Raw genomic sequence first — 18,751 nt, 5'->3', positions numbered from 1 at the left:
GGTTCTTAGTAGCTATCAAACTTAATGGAACTAGTTGAATGAACTGCAGGGTATATATAAATTTGTAGGGTATGTATGTATAAGCTTATTTTTACACATATTCTTATATATACATATACATGCAAGACAATATACCAGCTTAACAACAATTGCTAAAAATTGAAAGGTTCTTTTCCTTTTTCTTACTTTTTGAAAAATAAAAAAAAATTGAATATAAAATCAATTGAGCCAAATTGTTTCTTATGCCCAATACGGTAAAAAAAATCTAGAATATCTATACGATATTACAGTGGGTAAAGAAAATATTTGTAAAATCGAATTATAGACATTTTATAATAAACAGGGCTTAAGATTTTGTCATAACTATGAAAACAGTTATATCTCAAATATTTTCGACGATGCCTTGTTCCAAATTTGATAAAACTTTGTACACAGGTAATAGACAATTTGGAGTTGCTTAAAAATTTAAAATTATCTTTGTCTGCTTTTACACAGTGCAAGTTTGAGTTTATAGAAGAGAGAGGCAAGAAGAAAGAGGAGGGTTACACACTTGCTTGTACTGGCAAGTCTCTTCAATTCTCTTTTGTTATCTCATTTTTACTATGGCGTCTATTAGATATTGACATACAAAATTGAACACAGTCTTGTTGGAAAGGGAATCGAAGAGACTTGATTCCAGTAAACTTGCTGTATGTAAAAGCAGACTCGTCAAATCTCAATTGAATGAACCTTCTTAACTACCTATCCAAGTTTTACAATATTGGTCTCATAGTGATATGAGAGTAGCCTAGTTTCAACATACTTCCCTAAAAATCCTTTTCTTTTGAACACAGGATATTTAACCAAAAATATGTCCTTCTGCAAAGGATATCTCAAAAAAAACGTATCTTCCAATTATAAAAATTATTATGGTTAACAACATATAATTCGGAATGGGACAATGATTTTAAAATTCTTTGACGAGATAATAAACATTTAGTAAAACTTGCTAATATTTCGAAGAATAATCAAAAAACGTTAAATACATTTTTAGGCATATCTATGTAGGTTACTTGGTTAGCCTGCCTAGCATGTTTTGTTGTTTGCAGTCTGGATTCGATTCCTAGCCGCTGCCACTCAACAATATCAGTTTATGATAGTAATTAATATACCAATGACTTAAAAATTCGATATTTACAGAAGATACGCCTTCTGAACGGCGTAGTTTTTTGATCTATCATTTATTTTCACTTAGATATTGAACATTAGGTTTTTTTTTCTTCAAAAATGTCGAATTTTGTGCCTACAAAGCGTCATATATTTTATTTCTTTAATTTGAAGGCTCATCAAAGCTTATGGTGAATGTTTTCCAACTTTTTCAACGTACGAGAGATGGTTTGTTTGGCTTAGAAGTGGTGATTTTGAAACGGACGACAATGATCGACCATGCCAGCCAAAACAGTTTGGAGACCAAGAATTGGAGGCACTGCTTAATAGAGATTGGTGTCAAACTGAACAGGAGCTCGAAAAATCATTGGAAGCCACTCAAGCAGAAATTTCAAAACATCAAGATTCATTCAAAAGCAGGGAAATTGGGTAACGTACCAATTGAAACCAAGAGACCTTGAAAGACGATTTTGCATGTCCGAAATGATGTTTGAACTCTTTAGGAGAAAATCAATTTTGCACCGAATCATTATTTGCGATGAAGAACTGATCGATTGCCATAATCCGAAGCGTAAGAGATCATATTTGAAGCCCGGCCAAACTCCCCGAATCGACATAAAAGCCAAATATCCATTATGAGCTTCTGAAATCAGGCCAGTCCAACCAGTGGAACCTGTACCGATCGCAACAGATTCGTTTAAAGCGACCATTTGCCCAAAATGTGCGGCCATACATGACATCGTAATATTCCATCACGATAACGCTAGGCCACATAATGCAATACCTGCTAAAAACTTTTTAAGAAAGAAGTGGTTGCGAAGTTTTGCTTCACCCATCTTCTAATCCACATCTTGCTTCCTCCTAATACTATTTGTTTCGATCGACGCTGAATGCTCTGTCTGGTATACGTTTCACTTTAGAACAAAGTATGCAATATTGGTACCATACGAATTAAATCCGTGAGACATTTTAAGACGATTTTGCATATCCGAAATTATGTTTGAACGCTATAAAAGAAAATAATTTTTGCACCGAATCATTACTAGCGATGAAAAACTGATCTATTATGATAACCAAAAGCTTAACAGATCGTACTTGAAGCCCGGCCAAACCCCCCACATCGACTTCAAATCCAAATATACATGGCGCTCTTTATTTGCTGGGTGCTAGAGGATACTATCTATTATAAGCTACTGAACTCTGGTCAGAACATCACATGGGAACTTTTACTGAAGACAACTGATTCGTTTGAAGCGAGCATTTGCCGAAAAACGTCCAGAATATGCGGTCAGACATGAAATCGTAATATACCAACATGATAACGCTCGGCCTCATGTTGCCTTTAATATATATGAGTTGTTACTTATTTTTTAAAAAAAAAATCCTATGTACAATCAAATCTAAATCTAATATCTGAGGACATCATTAGAATCCCATTTCCAATTTTTGGCATGTTTTTTCCAACAGTATAAACTAATGTTTATGAAAACTAAATACAAAAATTAAGTTCATGAATTTCGAGATATCCTTCCTTAAACAACCCTAATCAAATAACTATCCTCTTTCTGACTAAAATGTTTTTGAGTAATTCATTAGAATAAAAAATATTCAAGCATTTTTCATTAACCAAATTTATAAAAATTGCACAATTAGTTATCAAAATATACACAAAAACGTAAATACGTTTTTTCAAAAAAATCACTAAATTTCAGTTATCACGTTAATCTTTAGTGGTCCCATTCTAAACGTATTTAATCGTGCGATGGCTCATATATTAAATGAAAATTTTATTTAAAAGAATAATAGAATTAAAATTGCAGTAAAAATATATTTTTATCAAAAAATAGCTTAAAACTTAGGGAGTTTAAAAAATGTACAATAAAAAAATGTTTGGCTGTATCAACCAGATCAGTTGCGACTAACGGAGTGTTAAAAAAATTTAGAGCTTCGATTTATTAGTATACTTTAGTTATTTTGCTTGATCTATTAAAAAATATGAAAGTTTGACCTATATTTGAGAAATTATGGAGAATTCCAAATTTGATATGGACATGGAAAAGTATATATACCATATATTATCGAATTTAGAAGAATAATGATTCAAAAAATAGAATAAACAAAATTACTCTCATTTCGCATATAGGAGATACAATAACAAACTACATGGCAATACCTTCTCATACAATAAGTTTTTTACAACAAACTTGGGGCTTTAGATCTCAGTTACCCATATATTTGTCTTCTGTGGTTCAGAAAATGTATTTTTTTGATCGACATTTGTCGTTTCGTCCCTATACTTTACTTAAAATTTATTATATATTTCATTTATATAAGAATTTATTTTTTCTCTTTTTTTCTTTATTTTTAAAATTCTAAAACAATTTATAACTCTGCCAAGGCTTTTGCTGTAAACTCCTAATATTTATATGATTACACCCAGGTGTATTTTTACTTTTACCACATACTGTTTATGTAATATTAATACTTTACAATTTTTATTTATCTCTGCATTTTTTTTCTACTTTCGTCGTTGTTGTTGTTGTTGTTTTTTTTAACTTTTTCAATTTATTTATTCGAGTAAAGTATAGTTTGTATGTAAGTATCCTATATTTGTAGTAAGTATTCTGTTTCTTCTTCTATATTCATACACAAAAAGAAAAAAGTAGAGGGATTTTTGTGTTGTGCTGTTGTGTTGCTTTAAGGAATAAAGTCATAAATAAAATTGTTGCTAAATAATAAATCTAGGAGTTTTTTTTTGAATTTGGCTCTCACTTGTTTTCTTCTGTAACTTATACCAAGCCATTGTGGGGCAATCTATGTTGTATTGCAACCCATTTCTAGATTTACGCCCTTCATTCTCTACGTGCGTTCGTTTGTGTGCCAACAACAACAACAGTATCATGAAATATTTTACTTAACAATTTTTATTCTATATAAGAAATATTTTTTATATATTTTTTTCTTTATACATATTTATAACTCATCTAAATTTTTTGTTCATTTTCCTGTGCTCTTGTTCTCATTGCAGATGGTGAAATACTACGTGTGTTGGTTAATAGTTCTGCTCAAATTAAATGTGATGTTGGCTCAAGTTTACCAGATGATAAAGTACTTTTAGTTGTATGGTATAAAAATAATTTACCCATATATAGGTAAGTAACCAAAGAAAGAAATTCTATGTGTATATGTATTCTTTTTTTTTATTATTAAATAAAGATATTTTCTACAAAATGTTTGCTAACAATAAAATAGACTAATGTTTGTAATAGTTAAGAGCACTAAAGTGGTTTTTAGTGAAAAAAATTATGTTATTAAAGTATAAATAAAACTTACTGTGAACTATTTGCAAACAAATTATTGAAACAAAAAGGATTTTGTAATGCAGTTTTATTAAACTGCAGTATAATAGTTGTGCGTTTCAAGTGAAATGGTATCTTTTAAAGTGATGTATTTGAAATTATCAGTAAAATAGTGTTATTGAAGAAAACTTTTTAAAGAAGAATATTTAAAGAGATATTTGCTATTAAATAAAAATAATATTTTTACACTTTTAAAATTCTACTTTGATAAACGATACTGTAAAAAGAGTAAATTTTTAAACGGTAGATTTAAAAAGTTCAGCTTTTTTAAGGATATTTTTTAAAACAGCACTTTCGAAATGTGTTATTACCCTTTTTATAAGGGTACTTTTTAAAAAAGTACTTTTTAACCTTTAACTGTCGAGGTGAAATTTTAATTTTATTAAAAAAAATTTTGTAAAAAAAATTATTTTTTATTTATTAGCTTTTTAAAATTAACACGCTACCACATTTTTAATTACAATAAATAAAGAAAACAAGAAATATTTTTATTTGTTTAAACAAAATAGTACTTCACAAACCTTTTTTTTAAACCCTACACCACCATAGTGGGGATGGTATAATGCGTTTGTGCAGATGTTTGAAACGCTCAAAAATATTAGTCTAACGCCCACCTTAAAGTATACCGATCGACTTAGAATCACTTTCTGAGTCGATTAAACGATGTCCGTCCGTCTGGCAGGTCGGCTGGCTGTCCATGTAAACCTTGTGTGCAGAGTACAGGTCGCAATTTTGAAGATATTTCGATAAAATTAGGCACATATTATTTTTTCAGCCCAAGGACGAAACCTATTAAAACTGACTGAAATCGGTCCATTATTTCACCTAGCCCCCATACAAATGTCCTTCCGAAATTGGACTTTATCGGTCATAAATGTTAAATTTATAAATGTATCTCCACAAATTGCACTCCAAATAAGTTACAAATACAAAATTCATATCACCAGATTTTGTTACGATCGGTCCATAATTAGTCATAGCTCCCATATAGACCCGCTTCCGAAAATCACTTAACGTGCATAAGTCGCTTAAAAATGTTGGTATACACACAAAATTTAACATAGTTAACTTTAATATAGACATAAATTACACGACCTAATTTCATGGTGATCGGTTTATAATTGGTCATAGCTCCCATATGAGGACCACTTCCGAAAATCACTCAAAAATATAAATTATTGAAATTTTAAAAGAAAAATGTTTTTGCTCTTTTACTTAGTGTAGGGTATTATATGGTCGGGCTTGACCGACCATACTTTCTTACTTGTTAGTATAACAAAAACGATATATCAAAAACTTATAAAAAAAATAAGAATTTAAAGAAAATCAAAAACTTAAAGGACATTTTCTAACAGCCAAATGTATACATTTAAAGATATAAGAGAGATCATAAACAAAAATAATCAAGTGTAGAAACTACAGGTCATCCATTTTGGAGGATTTTACTCATCAAAATCTGTGCTCGCACGTTTTTCAAATGTGGTAAAATCATTTGCCTTGCAAGCTTTCTTAAAAAGTCTGAAAAATAATGTAAGAGTTGACACAACAAATATCCAAAATAATAATTCTATGAAAATATTACGTTAATTTCGATGTGGGGTACATTTTTTTCTACTGAATACTTACGCTAACTCTGACGTGGTGGTAAAATATTTTCAAACACAAAATTACCTAAATGCTAACGAGTGGTAATTTTTACACCAGGATGTCTGCAGCTCCACTCGTGAAATTTCTAGCTCTGCCAAAACACAACTGAGTAACAACGATCACGATATGAGAAGATACTAAGAGAATTTAATTGATAGAGTGCAATAGGAGAGAGTATTTTAAAAAATGTAAAGAGAGGGTAAAATTACCACGCCTCAACAGTTAAAGGTTAAATGTGTTTTCTATTCAGAAGGGTTTTTTTCAAATGCGTTTTTTTTATAAGGCTAAGTTTTAAAAGATAATCTTTTTTAAAAAGTACTCTTTATTAGGGTACTTTTTGAAAATGCACTTTTCAAAGAAGTGATTTGAAATGTGTGATACATTTAATAAAGGTACTTTAAAAAACACTTTTTGAAATCCTGCTTTTCAAGTGTATTATTTTTGAAAGGTACATTTTAAAATAGTACTTTTTTTAAATGTACTTTTTATAATAATATTTATTAAAAAAAAGTACTTTTCATAAAGTACTTTTTATATAAAGTAAAATGACAACTTTTTCAAAAAAAAATAAAAACTACATTTCAAAAGGAACTTTTTAAAAAGTAAGAACTGGATAATTTTAAAATTGCTGCTTTAAAAAAAATACTTTTTAAAACCACTATTTTATACACCGTATATTTTAAAAGAACAATTTTTATGCAGCTACATTTTAAAATGTAGTTTTAAAAGAATTCTTTCTAAAAGAATCATATTTAAAATGGAAAAGGGAAACTTTTCAAACGTAACTTTTTGAAAAAGTTCTATTTAAAAAATAACCTTTTGAAAAAGTACTCTTTAGGGTACTATTCGAAGAAGTGCTTTTAAAATTTTTGAAACATTTAATAAAGGTAGTTCATTTGAAATGCTGCTTCTTAAATGTGTTAGTTTTGAAAGGTACTTTTAAAAAGAGTACTTTTGCTAAATGTACTTTTTATAATGATAATTATACTTTTTAAAAAAATACTTTTTCAAGAATTACATTTTCAAAAATTACTTTTTATGTAGAGTAAAAATAAAACTATTTATTAAAAGGCAACTTTTTCAAAGAAAAACATGTAAGAATATTATATGGTCGGGCTTGACCGACCATACTTTCCCTACACTAAGTAAAAGAGCAAAAACACTTTTCTTTTAAAATTTCAATAATATATATTTTTGAGGGATTTTCGGAAGTGGGCCTTATATGGGAGCTATGACCAATTATAGACCGATCACCATGAAAGTTAACTATGTTGAATTTTGTGTGTATACCAACATTTTTAAGCGATTTATGCACGCTAAAGTGATTTTCGGAAGCAGGTCTATATAGGACCTATGACTAATTATGGACCGATCGTAACAAAATTTGGTGACATGTATTTTATATATATAAAACTTATAAAACATTTATGACCGATAAAGTTCAATTTCGGAAGGACATTTGTATGGGGGCTAGGTGAAATAATCGACCGATTTCAGCCAGTTTCAATAGGATTGGTACTTTGGCCGAAAAAATAATATGTACCAAATTTTATCGAAATATCTTTAAAAATGCGACCTGTACTCTGCGCACAAGGTATACATGGACAGCCAGCCAGATGGACGGACGGACATTTAATCGACTCAGAAAGTGATTCTAAGTCGATCGGTATACTTTAAGGAGGGTGTTAGACTAATATTTTTGGACGTTACAAACATCTGCACAAATGCATTATACCCTCCCCACTATGGTGGTGTAGGGTATAAAAAAATTCCTATTTATTTTCAAATATTTTTCGTATAACACATAAAACAAAGAATGTTCCCACCAGTTACACATTGTTAAAAACTACAGAATACATCAAACTCTAACAACCTTTGTGCTCTTAACTATATTTATTAACAACAGCATTTTACTAAATAACTATTTTTTCATTCTATTCCATATTTTCAAATATTTTGCAAAAAAAAAAAACAAAACCCACCATCTAAAATTAGTTATGATACACGTGGTGCCCATGCGGGGACACCGTCACACTGGCGTGATGAAGAAGTTTTAGAAGATCGTGCTGTATTTCATACACATCGTGAGCCAGCTGAATTGATTTTAAATCCTGTGCAGGTAATATATAAAAAGGAAAAATATAAAAATAATTTAATTAAAAAGTGAAAAAAAAAATAAAAACGAACAATGAACAAATTAAACTTTTTTGCTATTACACAAAAACATTTCATTATATGGGAAAAATATTTTATATATATTTTTTTTTCATAAATTTTTTGCAGATAAAAGATGCTGGCAATTTTCGGTGTAGAGTAGATTTTAAACTTTCTCAAACTCGCAACAGCAATGTCAATTTGGAGGTGGTTGGTAAGTATTATAAACATATAATGTAACAAATAAAAGCACATAAGTAGATACATATGTATAAGGATGGCTCAATAATGTTTTAGATTTTCCAAAAAAAACGAAAGTTTTAAATTTGAAATTTTACAGTTTTTACAAACCTTTAAAATTTGTGAAACTTAAGATACATTCACATTGTTGAAACGTTTAACAAAAAAAAAATGTAACCATTAAAAAAACGAAAGTTTTAAATTTGAAATTTTACAGTTTTTACAAACCTTTAAAATTTTTGAAACTTAAGTTACATGCACATTGTTGAAACGTTTAACGAAAAAACCGTAACCATTACAGAATCGATATTTTTCTTTTCAATACTTATTTAAAACAAGTCGGCTGTATATACCCTCTAAAAAGTATAATATAGTTACGTTTTTACCTTTTAAAATCGTGGCTTATTTCCTTTAAATAAACCGGATACTTTTGATTGCAAATAAAAGCAGTTTAGTAGTTTAAAATTTGTAACAACTCTTTATTTATTTAAAATGTACAAAAACAACAATTTTAGTAGTCACTGGGTGTTTTTATATACATTCATAAATTCGTCTAAAATTCGCAAGAAAATATATGAAATGGATAGATAAGTGGAAAAAAGTGATTTCCTCTGACGAAAAAAAAATTAATTTAGACGATCCTGACTCATACTCATGCTATTGGCACGATTTGACACGATATTCGGATGTCAAAACGAAATTTCGGTGGTGGCAGTGTTAGGTTTGGGTAGGGTTTTCTGCAATTGGCAAGTCGAAAATATGTTTTGTTCCGACAAAAATGAATAGTGCGATTTATAACGAACTGTTGGAAGATGCTCTTCTCTCCTTTATGGATGAAGATTGCATATTCCAACAAGATAATGCTGCAATCCATGTTTCCAAGTAATCGAAATCTTTGTTTAATGAACATAGCATTCCTCTGTTGGACTGGCCGGTTTGTAGTCCGCACTTAAGCCCGATGGAGAACTTGTGGGGATACATGGCCCGTAAAGTTTATGCAAATAATGCCCAGAATGAAAGCATAATGACTGTGACAGACCTGAAACTAAGAATTAAACAAGTCTAAGAGAAAATTGATTCCAATCTGCTTAAAAAAATAGAGGAATCAATGCCAGACCGAATTTTTGAAACAATCCATAACAAAGGATCATCCACACATTATTAATAATGCTACAGTGTCCCATAAATTAAAGTGCGTTTATAGGAAAATACTAGGGTATTCGAATTATTCGATTTTTCTCTTGTTCGAATAAAACGAATAATTCGAATAAGAGATTTTAACTTGTTCGAATAATTCGATCACACATTTAAAATTAATCGAATTATTCGAATAATTTAAATTTCTTTTAAAAAAGTAAAGAAAAACAAAAAGTAACGTTAAAGTTAACAATTCGAGTATTGATAATGTTAAAAACATTCGAAATCAAAGTCCATCATTAAATTTTCAACAGAAATATTCTGATCAGATTAACTCCCGAACAATCTACAAAACAATTGACTAGCAAACCCTTTAGTTTCCGTTTTGCAGCTATGCTTTAAAAAATTCGAGCTAGTTGGACATGATGCTGAATTCAAATACAATATAAACGTATTAAGAACTTTTTTATGTCGTTCATTAATTCGGGTTTTAAATTGAGTAACTAATTAGTTAGTAAATTAATTATTCACTATTTCTAAATTATTTATAACAAATTGTATTATATGTACATAAAGCTCTATCAACGTTGCCGAATCTTTGCTTAATAAACTGATCTTGGAGAATTACACAATAAAGGGAATCTGTCCAAAGTTTGATATCATTGTCAGTGAACGTGGCTAATTCGTAGTCAGGCAGTGCATGATTGACGTATTTACAAATACGCAAAAAGTTTATTACCATGTTAGACAAAGATGTTCAACGATGTTCAAAATCATGTATAAGAGGAACTCCAGCTTTTCTTGCAACAAAACGTTAGTTTCCAATATTTGTGTTTATCATTCGATTTATTAAATATTTTGCAACACTTACGTACGCGGTTAATAACATCACTTATATACATATATTTTAAGATCACGGCCTTCATCTATTTCAATGTAATCATTATAAATGTCATCCTCAATATCACTTTCGACGACCGTTTCAAAATCACGTTCTCAATCATATTCAACTCCTTTTACTCTAAGTTAAAATTTTGATTATTAATTTCGATTCTTCTAATATTTCGCCATCTAAATAACAAATATTTTATTCCGTACCTTTTATTTTCATTGGTTCAAGTCCTAAGTTAAAAATTTTTAAAGATTTTTCTTTTGAATTGTAACTTCTTGCAGTAATATTTATATATTTATAGAAGAAACTATCGGTACTCTCATCTACAGTGATCGAAAGTCCCTTTGTCTTTAGTTATTTGTTGAATTTCAGAAACAATATAATTTTTGTGAGTCATTATTACTTATTTAAATTTGGAATTATGAAAAATTTTAAGCACTTTAATAAATTTAAATATATATGAAAATTTATTCGTTTTATTCGATTAATCTACATAAAATTGTTCGAATTATTCATTATTCGAAAATGGCCATTGTTAAATTGTTCGAATAATTATTCGTAAGAAATTATTCGATTAATCGAACGTTCATTAGTCGAACGAATACCCTAGAAAATACCCTTGAAAATGGCTGTTAATCTCGAAAATTAAGTAAACAAAATAAATAAAGTACAAATGAATTTTTTTTGTAAACAATATTTTAAATGAAGTCTTAACTAATTTAACAAACAAATCTGTAGCCCCCTAAATATGTTCATGTTTAATTTTTAAAATCTTTTTACAAAAAAGTAGTGAGCGTTTATAGGAATATGCACCAGTGTACACTGGTAGTGCAGTTTTTGTCTTTACTTAACGATACTTCAAATTAGACTCACTTACCACAGCAACCTCTGTCACTATTTATAAACACTGCCATCTTCCTTTGAGTAGCCTAGATTGATCTTAACGGTCAAAACTCGTATATTCGAATTCTAGAGCTTTCGATATTAATGTTAGCAGCTTAAACATTTAGTGTTGCCATATTTAAAAACAATGCAAAGCAAACGCATGCTATCCACAATATTGGTAAGTCGAAGCTTCTTTTGAACCGAACAAACCATCTCTAGCACCTTAAAACCGATGGAACATATTCACCACAAGCATTGGAAATTACAAACGGAATGACAAACTTGAATACAACCTTGCAACTTATGGTGAGGAGTATAAAAACATATTTCAGTTTAGAAAATATCACAATATAAGATCATTATTTGATATTGTAGAAGTCGACGACTAACATCCAATAAACATGTGTTACGTTTTTATTCTTCAACTATTTAATCAATGTGAACATACCTTTAGACATGTTTTTTTTCCTCTTCCATTAAAATGAGCTGTTCTTATATATATGATTTTCTATATAGTAACATAATTTATTTAGGTATGCATGTATCTATGTAGATTGTGGTAATTTTAAAGTTATAAATATTTTATGTGAAATTATTTTTTATGTTATATTATGTTACTTTTGTTATTATTACTAGTTTTTTGTTTTAAAACTTTAATCCTGAAATATTTTTTTTTACATAAAAAAAACTAATGGTTTTTGTGGGTTGGAGAGGTATATTTTAACCACAAAATTTATATTAACTTACAACCCCTACCATAGCTTTTTTAATTAAAACAGGATAAACTCTAAAATAAAAACTATTTGTAAAAAAGTTTTTTGATAGGTTTTTTCCGTTTAAGTGAATGCTTCCAGCTTGGGTTAAAAGTAAAGAAAAACTTTTGTAAATTGGAATGTCAGCAATAGCCAGGTAATTTTATTGATTTCAGCCTTCTGTTCAAAATTAACTTCAATAATTTTTATAGTTATTGTAGGTAGTGACAAATGATAGGTGAATATTGGAGTGGCCCTCAGAATAAAATTTTTTGAAATGTTGAGACGGTACCCGCTGAAAACTTTCGTAATGACCTAAAGTACCACCAAAAAAATGTTTACCTTGTTCTAAGAAGGGCAACCCGTGCCGACTTTTGATTTAGTTTTGAGTTGCATTTACAAGGGTAAATTTTGCTATTAAGTAATTACTTTTGCAATTTAATTTAAAAGAATCGAAATATGTACGTTATTTGTCGTTCTAGTGAGAAATAAAAGTCAAAAATTTTTTAAAAAATGTTAGGGTTATTAAAAAATCGCCAGGCCATTAACGTGTCTCAGGCCACTAGAGCCTGAACTGATAGGATACAGTTAACCTATTCGCAGGTATAACCAAAAAAAAAATATTTTTTAACGGCAGTTTCAAAACTCCAATTTCAAATTTTTAAAAATTTTGTTAAACAAATTTCAAAATTTTTTTGATCATCACATGGGGATTTTTTTACAACATAATAAAAATGTGAAAAAAGTATGTCAATACCTCCTATAGTTTTTCCGTACCTGCGATAAAAATTTTCGATTTTCGAGAAAAACTAATTTTTTGGTCATATTATGGCGAATGAGCCCAATTTCCTTACTGTTATCAATTTTAAGTAAAATCTGTTCAGAATATTATAGTTCAGGCAATTTTAAATATAGTCTGAAAGTTTTCTTAAATCGGAAAACGTTAACCCTTAAAACGTAAAGGTCAAAGGTAAAATTTTTCAATATTTTGAATTTATAATGGCAAGATAGCGAAATGTTATATATTTTTTGGCTGATTTTGATGAAACTTAAGAGAAATATAACATGAAGTCCATAATTTACAATAGCAGTACAAAAATGGAAATTAACCCTTAATAGCACTTGGGGTCCAAATGATACTGAACTTTTAAAATCTCGAAAAACACATTCAGTGGCCCCATAATTCTGAAAGAGCATGTTGAGTAGATCATTTTTGTAGAATAAACTTATAGTCCAACTGGTCTGAATTTTTTTTACAGTTGGTCAAAGCTTTCATTTTTTGATCGAAGGGAAAAATGTTGTAAGTTATTATCTGCGAGAATTCTTATGGTTCCTCCCATATGGAATTTGATGGGGATCATTTTTGTGGAAGATCTTTTGAGAAAATCAAAAAAGTCCTTTCAAAAAGAACATTTAAAGATTCAAATATTCTACGAACATGTTTGCCGGAAAATTTCAGTGTGAGTCACCAAAGATACCAAAGTTGTAAATAAAGCTCTTTACGCTTAATTAGCAAAATTACATGCCACCTTGGGTCTCACATTTTTTAAAAAAATCAAAAAAAGGGTAAAATTTACCCCTAAAGAGAGCAGCTAGAGGGTAAAGATCTTCCACAATAATGATCCCCATAAAATTCCATAATATAACTCTGACCATAAGAATTCTCTCAGATATTAACTTACACCATTTTTTTCTGTTAGTATTATGCTCCCTTTGATCGAAAAATGAAAACTTTGACCAACTGTAAAAATAAATTCAGACCAGCTGGATTTTATTTTATTCCACAAAAAAAATCTACTCAACATGCGCTTTTAGAATTATAAATGCTGTTGGACAGTGTAATTATAATAAAATAAGCTTTTTTAATGAATTTTTTTAAAGCGTTCTTAAACAATAATTTTCCCATAAAATTTGCCAAAGCAAATAAAAGTCTGTTACAATAAAGAGCTTTTTTCCTTAAATCATCTTAATTTTTGTTTAAAATATTGATACTAAAAAATCTTTTTTAATGAAATTTTTCCTAATGTTAAGCATTCTCAAATAATAATTTACCAAAGCAAATAAAAGTATTTTACAATAAATAGCTTTTTTCTTAAGCATTCAAATTAAATTTTTTTTAAATAAAGAAATTTTCAATACAATATTTATTCTTTTCCAATAAATATTTTTCTCTAAAATACAAAAATTAAAATTAAGAAAAACTATTTCTTTAAAGCTTTCTCAAATAATAATTTGCTAAGGCAAATAAAAGTCTTTTACAATAATAAGCATTTTTTTCTTTAAATCATTCCATAAAATATTTTTTAAATAAAAATCATTTCAATAAAATATTTTTTAAACAAAGAGCTTTTCCAATAAATGTGCCAAGAAAGCTTTTTCTCTTTTTCAAAGCTCTTTCCATTCAACTAGTTATAATTCTCAAAGAAAGCTTTTTCCAAGAAATTAATTTTTAAAATGGAAAATCGATTCTTAAATAAAGTTTTTTAAGTAAAATATATTCGTTTCAAAAAGCTTTCTCAAAGGAAAATTTTCTAAAAACTGAAGTTGCAATAAAAAAATATTATATGGAACTTTATCTATAAACAACTTTTTCAATAAAGAGTTCTTTTGGTATTAAAAAGCTTTTTCTACAAAAAAAAATGAGCAAAACACAAAGTTAGTCTTTTTTGTAAAAAAAAAAATTATAATAAAAACCGTTAATAATTTTTCAGAGAAAGCTCTTCCAAATAATATTTACCAGTAAATAGTTCTTCAATAAAATTTTTTATTAAAAAGTTTTTGCAATATACACACAGCCTCATAAGTGAGTAAACCACCAACGAATTTTTAGATTTTTTTTAAGATCACGAAAAGCATAATAGTCCGACTTAAATCTTTTTTTCACAACCGAATCTATTATTCAACCCATTCTCCAACAAACCGAAACATTTAAATTTTAATCGATAGATAAATTTTAGAATTTTCATTGCCATAAAAAAATCAAATAAGTTTTGGTGTATACGCACTTTTGAGGCTCACTATATATATTCAAAATCAAATATTCAATAAAACGTCTTTATACAAGAAGCTTCTTTAACTCAAATAATTAAATAATTTATTATGAAATTCCTTGAAATAAGAAGCTTGTAAAAAGAAGCATTTTCTATTGAAAAAAGCTGCTTTTCTATTTTATTTTTTAATCCATTAGTTCTCTTTTTTAAATTCCTTTATATAACTTGTTTTTGTTATTATCTTTAGCCTTATTTGTTTTAAAATTACCATAAATTACTGCTAATAGTTCTATTTACATTCCTTTGTTAAACAAATAATAACATTTCTCTTTTTTTTTACAGTGCCACCACAACTACCCATAATTTTAAATGAACGTCGTGATGTCATTGATTCACGTGCTGGCCCCTATGAAGAGGGTGGCAGTCTGGAGGTGATATGTGTGGTTTCTGGTGGTAAGTGGCATGATTTACAAAAAACACAATTTTATTTTGCTAAATCTAAAACGTTCAGGGTCATTTGTTAAAGGTAATGAAAAAAGGGACAAGTCTTTCTTAAAAAAAAGGAAAAAATTGCAGACATTTTAAATATTTTTTTTTTTACACAAAACCTTAAAAAAGTGAAACCAAAGCCTAGACATTTTTTAAATTGCTTACAAATTAACACATTGAAACCAAATGTCAATACTAGACATTTTATTTGTAAGTGTGCAAAAATCGAAGATAAAATTGTTTACTTAATATTAAAAAAGGTCATTTAATGTCTTTGTTTTAAACCATAAAAGATTTAATTGTTCAAAGAATTTACTGTTTTTTGGGGTAAACGAAAACCTACTTTAGTTAACCACAAATTCTTATTTTATTTTTGCTTGTCTGTCTGTTTAAAGAATTAATTTATTAAACTACTTTGTGCCACCTGTTTCCCCTGTGTAAAAGAAAGTTTTAAACAAATTCCATTTGATATATAGACATCATACACAATCATGGCAATTACAGTGATTCAACGATGGCGTGTTATTGCCAATAATGATAATAATGCACTTATGGTTGGCAAATAATTCTACTTTAAATTTACTTTTCGCTTTTAATTTGCTATAACTATATTTCAAAAATAAATGCCCTACAAGTTTAAGCCCCAAAAGCCTTTGGGCTATGCAAAACTGTAGCAGAGGAAATTGAAGTAACAAAAATAGAAAAAAAAATAAATTATTATATTGCTGCTTTTAGGCTTAAAAGGGTTTTTAAAATAATATTGTAAGTGAATAAAAATTACTAGGTATGATAAAGTGGTTTGTAACATTAACATTTCATAACAATTGGGTAAAATTATATTGCTTCCAAGGTCTTATGATAAGCCTTAATGGAAAGCCCTTTATATTCCGATTAAATAGCAAAAATAAAAATATCTTTGTGTCCTAAATTCTATATTTTCAAAAATATTGCTCATACAATCCATAGTCCACAAAAATAATGTTGTCTTTACTTAATTTTAAAGAATTTCTTCCAATAAAAGTTGCTTTAAATTGTCAATATATATTTTAGCTAGGACCTCTAAAGCTTTTATTTATAATTTTCATACCATTTGTAGGGTACTCAAATAAATATACCACAATGTAACTTTCATGGTTTCTTTTTCATTTTGTTTCAAAAATAAAGCAAAAAAAAAACAAAACCTTATAGAAAATTACTTTATTTTATTAATACCATTGTTACTATGGCCTGGTTTTATGGTAACATTTTGTTTCCTGAAATTCTATTTCTACTTTTTGTTTGTAAACACTCGCTTTCTGTGTTGTCTTATGACTTGATTGCAGTTCGTTAAGTTTTATTAGCAAAACTATAACTACTACTTTCAGGCATATTTGCCATTTTTTAAAGGCTTTTTTCTTCTACTACAATACAGACGACCATAGTTTTTGTTAACAATTTGTCCAAAAACTAACCTCAAAATGTAATTTTGTTGCCACGAGACCAAAATACAAAAAAAAAGAAACCAAAGTGGAGAATAAAAACTACATACACACAACATTCAGAAATTAAACTTTAAATAAAATTTTAAAACAAAAACTATAAAAAAGGGATAACTTTTTATATAGTTGTATAAAGGAAAACCAAAAAATGTCCTACATAGTTGTTTGTGGAAATTTTCTTAAAATCATCTTTTTGTGAAGGACTTTTTGTTTTGAGTTGCTACTTTGTATTAATTTACTATTTGGTTTTGTTGTCTTTTGTAAAGATTGAAAGTTTATGCAGAGGCTGCTGTTTTTTTTTAGTTTTTAGGTCCTTTAAAAACTTTTAAAGGAAATAATTTGTTAAATATGTTAAAGCAAAATAAATAAATGAAAATGAAAAGCAAACATAAGCTTTAGTAAAGGCTTAAATGTAAAGGAAAGTGTATAAAAATAAACGAAAAGTTTTCATTCATTTTTAGTTGTGGGTTTTTGCAAATTTACTGCTAGTTTTGGAAAAATTGGGTCAATATTATTGTTAGTTTTTTTGTTATTGCAAATTAATGACTAGTATTTGAAAAATCGGCTCAATCATTGAATGAAACCTATTTATAGGATTTTTATTGTAAAATTTTAAAACAATAACAAATATATTTATAAGGATGTTTGTAAGAAAGATGTTGATTACAAATTATTTATTATACCCTACACCACCATAGTGTGCAGATGTTTGTAACGCCCAAAAATATTGGTCTAACACACACTTTTAAGTATACCGATCGACTTAGAATCACTTTCTGAGTAGATTAAACGATGTCCGTCCGTCCGTCTGGCTGGCTGTCCATGTAAACTTTGTGCGCAGGATACAGGTCGCAATTTTGAATATATTTCGATAAAATTTGGTAAATATAATTTTTTCGGAAAACCGACGAAGCCTATTGAAACTGGATGAAATCGGTCCATTATTTCACCTAGCCCTCATACAAATGTCCTCTCGAAATTGGACTTTATCGGTCATAAATGTTTAATTTATACCTGTATCTACACAAATTTCGCTCCAAATAACTTTCATATATACAAAATTCATGTCACCAAATTTTGTTACGATCGGTCTATAATTAGTCATAGCTACCATATAGACCCGCTTCCGAAAATCACTTAAACGTGCATAAATCTCCTAAAAATTTTGGTATATACACAAAATTCAACATAAATAACTTTGATTAAGACATAAATCACACGACCTAATTTCAAGGTGATCGGTCCATAATTGGTCATAGGTCCCGTATAAGGCCCACTTCCGAAAATCACTCACGAAAATAAATTATTGCTATTTTAAAAGAAAAATGCTTTTGCTCAATTACTTGGTATAGGGTATTATATGGTCGGGCTTGACCAACCATACTTTCTTACTTGTTTTTCTATTAGGGCCACGATCTAAAACTGTTTGTGTCTTGAGAAACTTTTTCTAGAAAAATCACTCACGAATATAAATTATTGATATTTTAAAAGAAAACTGCTTTTGCTCATTTACTTGGTGTAGTTTATTATATGGTAGGGCTTGACCGACCATACTTTCTTACTTGTTTTTCTATTAGGGCCA

At 28.6% G+C, this 18,751-nt stretch overlaps 1 protein-coding gene across 1 annotated transcript in view; it reads left to right on the top strand.

Annotated features, from left to right (window-relative positions):
• The window catches only part of LOC135962012 (hemicentin-1-like), a 201,783-nt gene that overhangs the window by 148,680 nt on the left and 34,352 nt on the right, over positions 1–18,751 (top strand). Inside the window, exons 2-5 of the mRNA XM_065513735.1 lie at positions 4,175–4,298; positions 8,148–8,271; positions 8,436–8,520; positions 15,545–15,655. Of these exons, the coding sequence (XP_065369807.1) occupies positions 4,175–4,298; positions 8,148–8,271; positions 8,436–8,520; positions 15,545–15,655 (444 nt within the window). The remainder of the gene's footprint in view (positions 1–4,174; positions 4,299–8,147; positions 8,272–8,435; positions 8,521–15,544; positions 15,656–18,751) is intronic.

The sequence above is a fragment of the Calliphora vicina genome, chromosome 1 (genome assembly GCF_958450345.1).
Source record: "Calliphora vicina chromosome 1, idCalVici1.1, whole genome shotgun sequence".
Lineage (NCBI taxonomy): Eukaryota > Metazoa > Arthropoda > Insecta > Diptera > Calliphoridae > Calliphora > Calliphora vicina.
This window is presented reverse-complemented; position numbering and strand designations above follow the sequence as displayed.